The sequence below is a fragment of the Ornithorhynchus anatinus genome, chromosome 2 (genome assembly GCF_004115215.2).
Source record: "Ornithorhynchus anatinus isolate Pmale09 chromosome 2, mOrnAna1.pri.v4, whole genome shotgun sequence".
In the NCBI taxonomy this organism is placed as follows: Eukaryota; Metazoa; Chordata; class Mammalia; order Monotremata; family Ornithorhynchidae; genus Ornithorhynchus; species Ornithorhynchus anatinus.
In genome coordinates this window covers 162,079,811-162,093,330 of record NC_041729.1, presented here as the reverse complement: position 1 = coordinate 162,093,330, position 13,520 = coordinate 162,079,811, and the positions used below count along the sequence as shown (strand labels likewise).

Genomic DNA, 13,520 nt, shown 5'->3' with positions numbered 1-13,520 from the left:
TTCCCAATGCAGATCATCCGGCAATCCAAACAGCGTGATGGAACATAGCAAGCAGTGTGGCCTATTGGCTAATGCCCAGGTCTGGGAGTCAGAAGGTCCTGGACCCTAATCCCGGCTCTGTCACTTGTCAGCTGTGTGACCTGGGACAAGTTACTTCACTTCTCTGGGCTTCAGTTCCCCATCTGCAAAATGGGGCTGAAGCCTGTGAGCCCCATATGGGATAGGGACTGTGTCCAACCTGACGAGCTTATATGTACTCCAGCGCTTAGAACAGTGCCCGCTACACAAAAAGCACTTATGAAATACCATTAAGAAAAAAAAACATCTGGAAATAAGATTGGAATTGATGTCCAATTTCCCCTATCAGGTGTTTGCCTGCCCAGAGAGCTTCTGCAGGGTGGAACGAGGTTGGAGAATATGGAGGAAATAGAGGTAGAGGGGAAAATAGTTCTTTTGAGCAGTATTTACCTTCAACATAACAGGCCTTTCTTCGTCCGTGTCGATGGGGATACTGGTGCTTGTCACCCAGGTGTTGGTGCATAAGTGTCGCAACCGAACGTAGGAGTTCCTAAAGGCAAAACACGAAGATTTAAAACCTCCCCTTCAAAGGCTTATTGAAGGCACACCTCCTCCAAGAGGCCTTCCCTGGCGAAGTCCTCCTTTCCTCTTCTCCCACTCCCTTCTTTGTCAACCTGACTTGCTTCCTTTATTCAACCCCCCTCTCAGCTCCACACCACTTGTGTCCATATCTGTCATTTCTTTATCTGTATTAATGTCCTTCTCCCCCTCTAGACTGTAAGTTCCTTGTGGGCAGGGAATGTCTATTTTCACACTGTCCTCCCCCAAGAGTTTAGTACAGTGCTCCACACACATTAAATGCTCAATAAATACAACTGAATGAATGAATGAATGAATGGATCCAAAGATTTGGACATTATTTACATAACTTAGGGGAAACAGCCCAGGCCTGACAATCAGAAAGACCTGGGTTCTCGTCCTGGCCCTGCCACTTGTCTGCTGGGTGTCCTTGGGCAAGTCACTTCATTTCTCTAGGGCTCAGTTACCTCATCTGTCAAATGGGGCCTAGGACTGTGAGCCCCATGTGGGACAGGGACTATGTCCGACCCGATTAGCTTGTGTCTACCCCAGCGCTTAGCATGGTCCTGGAGCATAGTAAGCATTTACCATAAAAAAAACCTACCTCAAACTGCCCAAAATTTTCTCACATCACTCCCGCGACATCGAAGGATTTTCAGGGATCAAATCTACTAATTCTACTGCTTGTTCCTAATTGATCAGTTCAGTGTTTCATACACAGCTGGCACTTAGATATTATTGATCAACTGACTGAATGAAGTGAGTTCCATATGGAACAAGGACTCTCCGAATCTACTGACTGATTGAAGAGAGTTCCATATGGAACAAGGAATCTCCGACCAAATGATCATGTATCTACCCTAATGCTTAGTATAGTACTCGATACACGGTAAACACTTAACACAGTAATAATAATAATAATAGTATTTGTTAAGTGCTTACTATGTGCCAAGCACTGTTCTAAGCAGTAAGCACTTAGAGAAGCAGCATGGCCTAGGGAAAATAGTACGGGCCTTGGAATCAGGACCTGGGTTCTAATCCCAGCTCTGACACTTTTCTGCTCTGTGACCCCGGGCAAGTCGCTTAACTTCCCTGTGCCTCGGTTACCCCTTCCGTAAAAATGGCAATTAAGATTGTGAGCCCCATGTGGGACAGAGACTGTGTCCAACCCTATCAACTTCTATCTAACCCACCACTTAGTACAGTGCGTGGCACATAGTAAGCACAGCTTGGCCTGGGGGTAAGACCACAGGCTTGGGAGTCAGAGGACGTGGGTTCTAAACCCGGTTCTGCCACTTGCCTGCTGAGTGACCTTGGGCAAGTCACTCTGCTTCACTGAGCCTGAGTTACTGCATCTGTAAACAGGGGATTAAGACTGTGAGCCCCATGTGGGACAACCTGATTACCTTCTATCTACCCCAGCACTTAGAACAGTGCTTGGCACACAGTAAGCACTTAACAAATACCAAAATTATTAATTAAATACCATGGGACAACCTCTATCCCTAAAGCCAAATGAAGAGGGAAATGGGAAGGGGCTCCTTGTTAATGTCTGTCTCCCCAGTTTTAAACTGTAAGCTTGTTGTGGACAGGGAATGTGTCTACTTATGGTTGTATTGTCCTCTCCCAAGTGCCTAGTACAGTGTTCTGCAATCAGTAAGCACCCAATAAATACAACTGAATGAATGAATGAATGGAGCCAAGAGTGGAGGGGGATGGGGAGGGCTCTTGTCCTTAAATCCCAGGGGGAGGGGGAGGGGGCAGACCCCTGTCCCTAAAGCCATGCATCTGACTTGTGCCTCTAGGCTCTGAGCTCTTTGTGGGCAGGGAATGTGCCTGATGTTCTATTGTCCTCTCCCAAGTGTTTAGTACAGTGCCTTGCACACAGTAATAATAATAACAATAATAATAATAATAATGGCATTTGTTAAGTGCTTAACTCTGTGCCAGGCACTGTACTAAGCGCTGAGCTTGATACAAGCAAATCAGGTTGGACACAGTCTTTGTCCCACGTGGGGCTCACAGTCTCAATCCCCATTATACAGATGAGGTAACTGAGGCCCAGAGAAGTTAAGTGACTTGCCCAAGGTCACACAGCAGAGAAGTGGCCAAGCCGGGATCAGAACGCATGATCTTCTGACTCCCGGGCCCGTGCTCTAACCACTATACCATCCTGCTTCTCAGTAACTCTTGTCTTGTCTTGCTTTGTTTTGTTCTGTTTTGCTTTGCTGTTTTGCTGTCTGTCTCCCCCGTTTAGACCGTGAGCCCGTTATTGGGCAGGGATTGTCTCTATCTGGTGCCGAATTGTACATTCCAAGCACTTAGTACAGTGCCCTGCACATAGTAAGAGCTCAATAAATACTACTGAATGAATGAAGTGCTCAATTAATACAATTATTAATAACAACAATAATGAGACTGTGGATTAGTGGAAAAAGCTCAGGCTTGGGAGTCAGAAGGTCATGGGTTCTAATCCCAGCTCCCCCACTCGTCTGCTGAGTGACTTTGGGCAAGTCACTTCACTTCTCTGGGCCTCAGTTCTCTCATCAGTAAAATGGGGATTGAGGACTGTGAGCACCACGTGGGACAACCTGATTACCTGGTATCTACCCCAGAGCTTAGAACAGTGCTTGGCACATAATAAGCGCTTAACAAATGCCATCATTATGATTATTATTTGGACATCACTTGTCATGCACTAAACCACCCCCTCGTGGTCGCACAGAGATAATGGTCCTTCCTAAGTTCCACACTAAATACGAAGGCCCTAAAGCCTACACTGGGGGGAGTTATCCTCAATATTGCTATGTATTTATCCTTTCTAAGTACAGTGGAAATTCATACTTTGCTAATGAGATGTACATCCCCTTGATTCTATTTATTTGCTATTGTTTTAATGAAATGTTCATCCCCTTGATTCTATTTATTGCTATTGTTCTTGTCTGTCCGTCTCCCCCGATTAGACCGTAAGGCCGTCAAAGGGCAGGGACTGTCTCTATCTGCTACCGATTTGTACATTCCAAGCGCTTAGTACGGTGCTCTGCACATAGTAAGCGCTCAATAAATACTACTGAATGAATATCGAAGCTGCATGGCCTAGTGGATACAGCCCGGGCCTGGGAATCATAAGGACCTGAGTTCTAATCTCAGCTCTGTCACTTGTCTGCTGGGTGACCTTGGCAAGTCATGTCACTTCTCTGGGCCTCATCTGGAAAACGGCAATTAAGGCTGTGAGCCCCATGTAGGACATGGACTGTGTCCTCGCTGATTAGCTTGGATCTGCCCTGGCGCTCAAGACAGTGGCTGGCACATAGTAAGCACTTAACAAATGTACATCGCCTTGAGTCTATTTATTTGCTATTGTTTTAATGAGATGTTCATCCCCTCGATTCTACTTATTGCCATTGTTCTTGTCTGTCCCTCTCCCCCGATTAGACTGTGAGCACATCAAAGGGCAGGGACTGTCTCTATCTGTTACCGATTTGAACATTCCAAGCGCTTAGTACAGTGCTCTGCACATAGTATGCGCTCAATAAATACAGAATGAATAAAAAAATTCTGTATAAATACCGTACAGAAACTAGATTACAATAGTATCTTAATAAAATCATTTCTGGCAAATTTCAAGGCAAATGCATTTGGTTATGTTCTGTTCATCTCTGCTATTAATTCTAAAGTAAAGTTGCACTCTGCTAGTAGGAGAACCAAAACATTATGCTAAACGTGAACAGAAAGCAAACACACTGGCAGGCAAAAGACAGATAACATCCATGGTGAAAGACCAAAATTTCAAATGATTTGAAATTATAAAACCAAGACAACAACAAGCCGCCTGAATAAAGCATGATTTTTTTTTTTATCTTGGCAATCAGCACGCTTGCCTTCATCCTTATAATTAATTAATCCACTCTCCGCAGCAAGATCCAGTTTCGCTGCTGCTTCTTCATTCACGATAATCCTTAGTTTTAACTCAAGAATAACTTCTTTAACACTTCGATGGTTTAGATTGGGGTTAGGCTAGAGTGGCCTTGCGGGAAGTGGCACGATGAAGTGGCTAGAGCCAGGGAGGCAGAAGGTCACGGGTTCTAATCCTGGATCTGCCACTCATCTGCTGCATGGTCTAGGGCAAGTCACTTCACATCTCCAGGACTCGGTTACCTCAGATACAAAATGAGGATGAAGGCTGTCAGCCCTATGCGGGACAGGGACTGTGTTCATTCGATCAGCTCGCATCCACCCCAGCGCTTAGTACAGTGCCTGGCACATAGTAGGTGCTTAACAAATACCATAATTATAACTATTATTAAGAATTATTTTCAGTGCAGGTGTTTTGGGTTTTTTACCTTGGAACCAGGCAGTCTGCTCTCTGCAGGGTTGTTGGGTCCAACTCAAAGAGAGATGCGATGTCATTTCCATGTGGGACGGAAACCAGAGTGTACATAATCTTCTCCCCTGTTTGGCGTCTCTGCTTTGAAACAGGAAGGTCACCGTCTCTCTGTTGACACAGGAAATAGCTCTTATGCTTCATCAGGACCAATTCCAGACAGGCTAATTGATGTGGAGGTGAGCCGTAAATCAGCATCTGATTTTCACTTCTGAATCCATCAAGCCCTATCCACAACGATTGTCCCTCCACTGTCTGAAAGCTGCCTTTGAGCCATTAATCAATCAATCGAGCATATTAATTGAGCACTGGTCTAAGTGCTTGGGAGAGTACAACATAACAGTCGGTAGACATATTCTCTGCCCACAGTGAGCTTCCAGTTGAGAGGGGGAGGCAGACATTAACATTAATAAATAAATGAAGTATGTGGACATAATAATAATGATTGCATTTGTTAAGCATTTACTATTGTGTTCTAATAAAAATGTTGGTATTTGTTAAGCGCTTACTATGTGCAGAGCACTGTTCTAAGCGCTGGGGGAGATACAGGGTCATCAGGTTGTCCCACGTGAGGCTCACAGTCTTCATCCCCATTTTACAGATGAGGGAACTGAGGCACAGAGAAGTGAAGTGACTTGCCCAAAGTCACACAGCTGACAAGTGGCAGAGCCGGGTTTAAAAACCACATCCTCTGACTTCCAAGCCCGGGCTCTTCTCTGTGCCTCAGTTACCTCATCTGTAAAATGGGGACTAAGACTGTGAGCCCTACGTGGGACAACCTGCTTACTCTGTATCTACCCCAGTGCTTATAACGGTGCTCTGCACATAGTAAGCGCTTAACAAATACCAATATTATTATTATTATTATTATTATTATTATATGACTGTGTCAGCCATGCCCATTTTGTCAGCAGTCTTCACAAGGGAGAAGCAGCGTGGCTTAGTGGCAAGAGCCCGGGCCCGGGAGTTGGAAGGACCTGGGTTCTAATCCTGGCTCCTCCATGTGTCTGCTCTGTGAACTTGGACAAGTCAGTTCACTTCTCTGGGCCTCAGTTCCCTCATCTGTAAAATGGGGATTAAGAATGTGAACTCCACTGTGGGACAGGGGCTGGGTCCAACCTGATTAACCTGTATCTACCCCAGCAGTTTAGAACAGTGCTCGGCATAGAGAAAGCACTTAAGGACCATAATTAATAATAATGTTGGTATTTGTTAAGCGCTTACTATGTGCCGAGCACTGTTCTAAGCGCTGGGGTAGACATAGGGGAATCAGGTCGTCCCACGTGGGGCTCACAGTCTTAATCCCCATTTTACAGATGAGGGAACTGAGGCACAGAGAAGTTAAGTGACTTGCCCACAGTCACACAGCCGACAAGTGGCAGAGCTGGGATTCGAACTCATGAGCCCTGACTCCAAAGCCCGTGCTCTTTCCACTGAGCCACGCTGCTTCTCCAATTATTATTATTATGAAGAAGAAGAAGAAAAAAAAGAATGTTTCTTCCCCAAATCACTCAGAGTATGTGTAAATTTGGAAAAATGTCAGACCTGCTGAGAAGGGGCTCAGACTGTGTCTGAGATGCTTAAAGGGAAGCGACCAAATGAATTCCAGGTTCCCAGCTGTTCCTGGCCGTGGTCCAATTCTGACTGTGTCCCCGCCAATCCTGTGCATTTGTGAGACTGAAAATTATAGACTCCTTTGTGGCAGAAAGACACCACTTCTTGGAGTTAATGGGCGCTCTCGGGCACAGGGCTGCATTTTTGATGCATCGTGCATTAACCTTTGAATCTTCCAAAGTTCAAAGCAGCATTTTGGTAAAGGTTTCTCAATTACAGGAAAACCTTTCGAGGACTTGAGAGGGTTGGAGCAGGAGAAAGTGGGTAAGAAGAGATTCGCATATTAACAGGGCACCAAATTTTCCTGGAATCCAGATCAGCACATTTCCTATCTTGGGCGATGTTTTCATATTTCACTCGGGGAAGATAGACTAATTGCTCCAGAGGATTTTCAATCCCCAGGGGCATAATTATCGGTACATAATCAACACACTGTAAAACTTGAACGATATAAGTTTTCCAGTTTCCGCTCACTCTCCAATGGCTTCTTCCCCACTGCTTTCAACCATGTCCAAGTCTCTCCTATCCGAAAAAAATCCCTTCTTTGACTCCAAGGCTCCCTCCAGTTGTCGCCCCATCTCCCTCCTACCATTCCTCTCCAAACTTCTCGAGCGAGTCCCCTACACCCGCTGTCCCAGATTCCTCTCCTCCAATTCTCTCCTTGACCCCCTCCAATCTGGCTTCCGTACCCTTCACGCCACAGACACCGCCCTCTCAAAGGTCACCAATGATGTCCTTCTAACCAACTCTAACGGTCTCTGTTCCATCTTAATCCTCCTTGACCTCTCAGCTGCCTTTGACACTGTGGACCATCCCCTTCTCTTCAACACGTTATCCAACCTTGGCTTGACTGATTCCCTCCTCTCCTGGTTCTCCTCTTATCTCTCTGGCCGTTCATTCTCAGTCGCCTTTGCAGGCTCCTCCTCTGTCTCTCACCCCCTAACTGTGGAGGTCCCTCGAAGTTCAGTTCTGTCTATACTTCACTCTGCTGCCTGGATCATTTTTTGACAAAAACGTTCAGGACAAGTTACCCCACTCTTCAAAAACTCCAATGGTTGTCCATCTACCTCCATATCAGACAAAAATTACTCTCTGATGGCTAAAAAGAAGTCCATCCCCTTGCCCCTCCTACCTCGCCTCACTTTTCTCCTTTTGCAACCCAGCCCGCACCCTTCGCTCCTCTAGTGCTAACCTTCTCACTGGGCCTCCATCTTGCCTCTCTGACCGCTGACCTCTAGCCCATGTCCTGCCTCTGGCCTGGAACGCCCTCCCTCTTCAAATCCGACAAACGACTCTCCCCGGCTCCAAAGCCTTATTGAAGGCACATCTCCTCCAAGAGGCCTTCCCTGATTAAGCCCCACTTTTTCTCTTCTCCCCCTCCCTCCTGTGTCGCCCTGACTTGTTCCCTTTGCTCTCCCCCACCCCAGCCCCACAGCACTTATGTCCATATCTGTCATTTTATTTATTTGTATTGATGTCTGTCTCCCCTCTTCTAGACTGTAAGCTCGTTGTGAGCAGGGAGTGTCAATGTTTATTGTTGTATTGTGCTTTCCCAAGCGCTTAGTACAGTGCTCTGAACACAGTAAGTTCTCAGTAAATATGACTGAATGAATAAATGAATGCTTCCCCCTCTCTCAGTTAAGCTGACTTGAGGGTTCTGTTCTTATTAAAATCAGTAATTTCTGATTTCAATCAATTAATCAGTGGTATTTATGGAGCACCTATTATGTGCAGAGCACTATACTAAATGTCTGGGAGAGTACAATGCAGCAGAATTCCCTGCTCATAATGAGCTTACAATCTGGAGGGGAAGAAGGGGAAGACAGGCATTAATATGAATAAGTAATGTATAATATATAATTTAAAGGTATGTATATAAGTGCTGTGGGTTGGGGGTTGGGGTGAATTTCAAAAGCCCAAAGGTCACAGATCCAAGTGCAGAGACAACACAGAAGGGAAGGCGAGCCAGGGAAAAGATTTGCAGTTATATATATACACAGAGAGAGTCAATCACTTAATCGATAACATTTATTGAGTACCGCATGAGTGCAAAGCCCTGTGTTATGCCCTTGGGAGAGTAAAAGAGAAGCTAGACACTAGTGACCTGTCTGAAACCTCTATCAATCAATTAATGGTATTTACTGAGTGTTTACTGTGTGCAGAGCACTGTACTAAGTGTTAGGGAAGATAAGATCCAACAGAGTAAGTCTGCACAGTTCCTGTTCACTTTGACCTTACAGTCTAGAGGGGGACAGACATTAATATAAATTAATAATTTACTTAAATGATTTACTGAAACATAAATAATTTACAGATATTTAAATACTTGTAATGGTAATTGTTAAGCACTTTATGCCAAGCACTGTACTAAATGCTGGGGTGGGTACAAGCACAGGTTGGACCCAGTCCAAGCCCCATAAAGCAGGGATTAGAATGGGATTTAGGGAGATGTTAACTCAAATTTAACATGTCTAAAACAGAACTCCTAGTCTTCCCACCCAATACCTCTCCTCATTCCAACTTTCCCATCACTTTTGACAACTGTTGACAGTGAGACACAGCATGGCCTATTGGTAAGTGTGGGAGCCAGAGGACCTGAGCTCTAATCTCGGTTCTGTCACTTGCCTGCGGATTGACTTGGTTGGCCAAATCACTACACTTCTCTGTGCCTCAGTTCAGTGCGGCCTAATGGTAAGTGTGGGAACCAGAAGACTTGGGTTCTAATCCTGGCTCTGCCACTTGCCTGCTGTCACACAACAGGTCAAAGCACTTCACTTCTCTGTGACTCAGTTATCTCATCTGTGAAATGGGGATTAAAGCTGTGAGCTCCATATGGGACAGGGACTGTGTCCAACCCGATTTGCTTGTAACCACTCAAGCGCTTAGTACAGTGCCTGGCATACAGTAAGTGCTTAAGAAATACCATAATTATTATTATTAATTACTAAATACCATAAAAAGAAAATAAACCCTCCATCCCCACTATCTAATCGTAATCCCCGTGAATATGGAACTAACAGATGGGAAACTGAGATATAGAAAAGTGAAGTGACCTTCACCCGGTCACACGGCAGACAGATGGCAGAGCCACGATTCAAACCCAGACCCTGTGACTCTCTGGCCCGGGCTCTTTCCACTAGGCCACACCACCTAATAACAATGTTGGTATTTGTTAAGCGCTTGCTATGTGCCAAACACTATTCTAAGCACTGGGGTAGATACAAGGTAATCAGGTTGTTCCACGTGGGGCTCACAGTCTTCATCTCCATTTTATAGATGAGGTAACTGAGGCACAGAGAAATTCATTCATTCATTCAATAGTATTTATTGGGCGCTTACTATGTGCAGAGCACTGTACTAAGCACCTGGAATGTACAAATCGGTAGCAGATAGACAGTCCCTGCCCTTTGACGTGCTTACAGTCTAATCGGGGGAGACGGACAGGCAAGAACAATAGCAGTAAATAGAATCAACGTCACACAGATGACGAGCGGCAGAGCTGGGATTAGAACCCACGACCTCTGACTCCTAACCCCAGGCTCTTTTCACTAAGCCACGCTGCTTCTCGCTTCTTGTTTGGGCCTCAATGGCAGCTAATTGAACAACCTGCCCAGGGGTTGGGAAGGATCCGGCTGGCTCCGGCTCTAAGCCTGCAGTAAGCTCGCGGCCTGTCCACCCCAGAATGGAAGAGAATTGACAGAGAGGGGTGGCCCAGGCCACAGATGTTGGGATGAGGGCTCCAGCTAGGCCGATCCTGCCCGTTCACACCTGGGAACGGACGGTGCCAAACTCTAGCTCTGGCTCGCTCCTCTCCGACAGGCCCTTCATTCTGCTCTGGGGTTGTCTCTCCCATCCCAGGCTCTCTCTTGTCTGCGAGGTTCCTTCACTCTACCCTGTGGCTGTCTCTCTCACCTCTGACTCCCTCTCATCTGACAAGTCCTTTCCCCTGCTCGTGGCTGTGTCTCTCCTCTCTGGCTCTCCCGTCTCCAACGGGTCCTTCATTTTGCTCTGTGGCGGTATCTCCAATCTCTGGCTCTCTCATCTCTGACAGGTCCTTTCCCCTGCTCTGTGGCTGTCTCTCTCATTTCTGACTCCCTCTCATCTCTGATAAGTCCTTTCCTCTGCTCTGGGGCTTTCTCTCTCATCTCTCACAAGTCCTTTCCTCCACTCTGTGGCTGTCTCTCTCACCTCTGACTCCCTCTCGTCTCTGACGAGTCCTTTCCGGTGCTCCGCGGCTGTGTCTCTCCTCTCTGGCTCTCTCGTTTCCGACGGGTCCTTCATTTTGCTCTGTGGCGGTATCTCCAATCTCTGGCTCTCTCATCTCTGACAGGTCCTTTCCCCTGCTCTGTGGCTGTCTCCTTCATTTCTGACTCCCTCTCATCTCTGATAAGTCCTTTCCTCTGCTCTGTAGCTTTCTCTCTCGTCTCTGACAAGTCCTTTCCTCTGCTCTGTGGCTGTCTCTCTCATATCTGGCTCTCTTTTGTCCGACAGGTCCTTCGCTTTGCTCTGTGGCAGTGTCTCTCATCTCTGGCCCTCCTGTCTGGGAGAAATCCTTCATTCTCCTCTCCGTTTGTGGCTCTGAGCTCCAGCTCTCTTGTCTCTAACAGTCCTTCACTCTGCTCTGTGGGAGAGTCTCTCCTGATAAGGACTCATCACCTTCTATCTAACCCAGTGCTTAGCACATTGGAAGTGCTTAAACAATGTCATAAGGGAGAATTTGGCTGAGAGGGAAATTCTACTTCAAAACCAACTTTGCCCCCAAAATCCAGACTGTAACCACCTTCCAGGCAGGCTTTGTGTCTACCAACTCTCTTGTATTATACTCTTACCACAGTGCCATGCAACACGGTAAACAGTCAGTAAATACTACTGATCGATCGATTTGTTTAATAGAACCAAGAGAGTCAGCCATTTAAACACAATTCAGGGAAAATCTTCTCAGAAATGGGATTATGTTTTTCTTAAAAAAACCAAAAGGCACCAGGTGACGGACAGATGGTGATCCCTCAACATGTCCCCAAGTCCCTCCGAGAGCCATTCACATCCCCAACACTGGCTCGAAAATCAAGCCCAGCCGCCCAATTTCATTTTCTTTCCATTCCCGACGCCCCACACACTGGAAAGGAGCCTCGCTCCAGCCTACCTCCAAGCTGCTGGTTTTTTCCACCTTCCCACTACAGCTATCCATAAACCAAAACGGCCTCCACCCGGCCAGCGATCTCCCCACTCCGCTCAGCTCCCGGATCTCCGCACGCCCGCTGGCTCGCCGTGCTCTCGGCTCCATCCATTCTCTCTCCCTCTCCCCCGCCCCCATCCCGACCACCTCACCAACACGCACAATCAGACCTGGGAAGGCCTGGCTTTCACCCTTCTGCTTACCATGGCTTTCCCTTCAGCGTTGACGTCTCGGTAATCGGGATTCAGCTGGAGAAAAATCAGATAGAAAGAGAGTAGAGCGATTTGCTTGAGAATAAATTTTGTAAAACTCCTCGCCGACCCCAGAGCGGTCTCTGTCTCGGATCTGCAAGGGTAGGGGGCTGATCCTTAAAAATGGATTTCCGTAAAGACGCGGACAAGGAGGCTTTCCATCTGGCCCCATCCAAGTTTTAGTTTTCTCGAAACCAAGTCAAGAGATGCAACATTGATACAGAGCAAACACAGAGAGAGATTCGGAAAACCCTGTGGAGAGCAGAACCCTGGTCAGTGCTAAGCAAGTCAGGCCTCGCATTCAGGAACAATATGGCCTAACGGCAAGAGCAGGGGTTGGGAGTCGGAGAACATGGGTTCTAATCCTGGCTCCACCACTTATCTGCTCTGTGGTCTTAGACAAGTCACTTCACTTCTCTGGGCCTCAATTACCTCATCTGTAAAATAGGGATTAAGAGTGTGAGCCCCACGTAGGACAGGGACTGTGTCCAACCTGATTAACTTGTATCTACCCCAGTGCTTAGAACAGTGCTCGGCACATACAAAGAGCTTAACAAATACCATAATTATTATTATTATTATTAGAAATGCATTCTCCCTTCTCCGTCAGCTGCACCTTGTAAAGCACTTTAGGAGGAGGAGGAAGCCCGGCCTAGAGAAGATTCAGGAAATCCAGGTTCAAATCCCAGCTTCTGCCACTGGGCTGCTGGGGTCTCCTTGAGCCAGTCACCTCATTAACTCAGTTTCCTCATCTGTAAAATGGATATAAGGTACCTATTCTTCCTCCTTAATCAATCAATCAACGGTATTTATTGAGCACTTAGTGGGTGCAGAATGCTGTCCTGAGGGCTTGGGAGAGATTAATATAACAAGGGTTGGTAGACACGCTCCCTCCTCACAACAAGCTCACAGTCCTAGATTGTGGAACAGGGTCTGTGTCATAATTAATTATCTGGTACCAACCCCAGTGCTTCATAGTGCTCAGAACTTAATAAGCACCTAGAAAATACTATAATAAAAGAATACAATAATGGCAAGTTAGAAAAAATATAAGCAAGAGAGCGGCCTTGCAGCAAGAGAGGAAGTCACTTCAAGGCCACAACACTAAGGCTAACTTCTGATCTTCCCAAAAGGTCCAGAGACATTGCTATTTACCTATCTGGGAGTCAGAGGATCTGGGTTCTAATCCCAGATCCTCCACTTGTCTGCTGGGTGACCATAGGCAATTCACTTCACTTCTCTGGGAGTCAGAAGGTCATAGGTTCTTATCTTGGCTCCACGACTTGTCTGCTGCATGACCTAGGGCAGTCACTTAACTTTTCTGGGCCTCAATTCCCTCATCTGTAGAATGTGAGCCCTATGTAGTACAAGGACTGTGTCTAACCCAATTATCTTGTATCTAGCCCAGCGCTTAGAAGAGTGTCTGGCACACAGTAAGTGCTTAACAAATACCATAATTATTATTATTATTTGAAAAATGGGGATATAGACTGTAAGC

At 46.4% G+C, this 13,520-nt stretch overlaps 1 protein-coding gene across 1 annotated transcript in view; it reads right to left on the bottom strand.

The window, feature by feature from the left end:
- Positions 1 to 13,520, bottom strand: part of ITPR2 (inositol 1,4,5-trisphosphate receptor type 2) — a 428,831-nt gene that overhangs the window by 295,125 nt on the left and 120,186 nt on the right. Inside the window, exons 10-12 of the mRNA XM_029057432.2 lie at positions 11,975 to 12,019; positions 4,941 to 5,092; positions 469 to 568 (exon numbers count right to left, since the gene is read on the bottom strand). Of these exons, the coding sequence (XP_028913265.1) occupies positions 469 to 568; positions 4,941 to 5,092; positions 11,975 to 12,019 (297 nt within the window). The remainder of the gene's footprint in view (positions 1 to 468; positions 569 to 4,940; positions 5,093 to 11,974; positions 12,020 to 13,520) is intronic.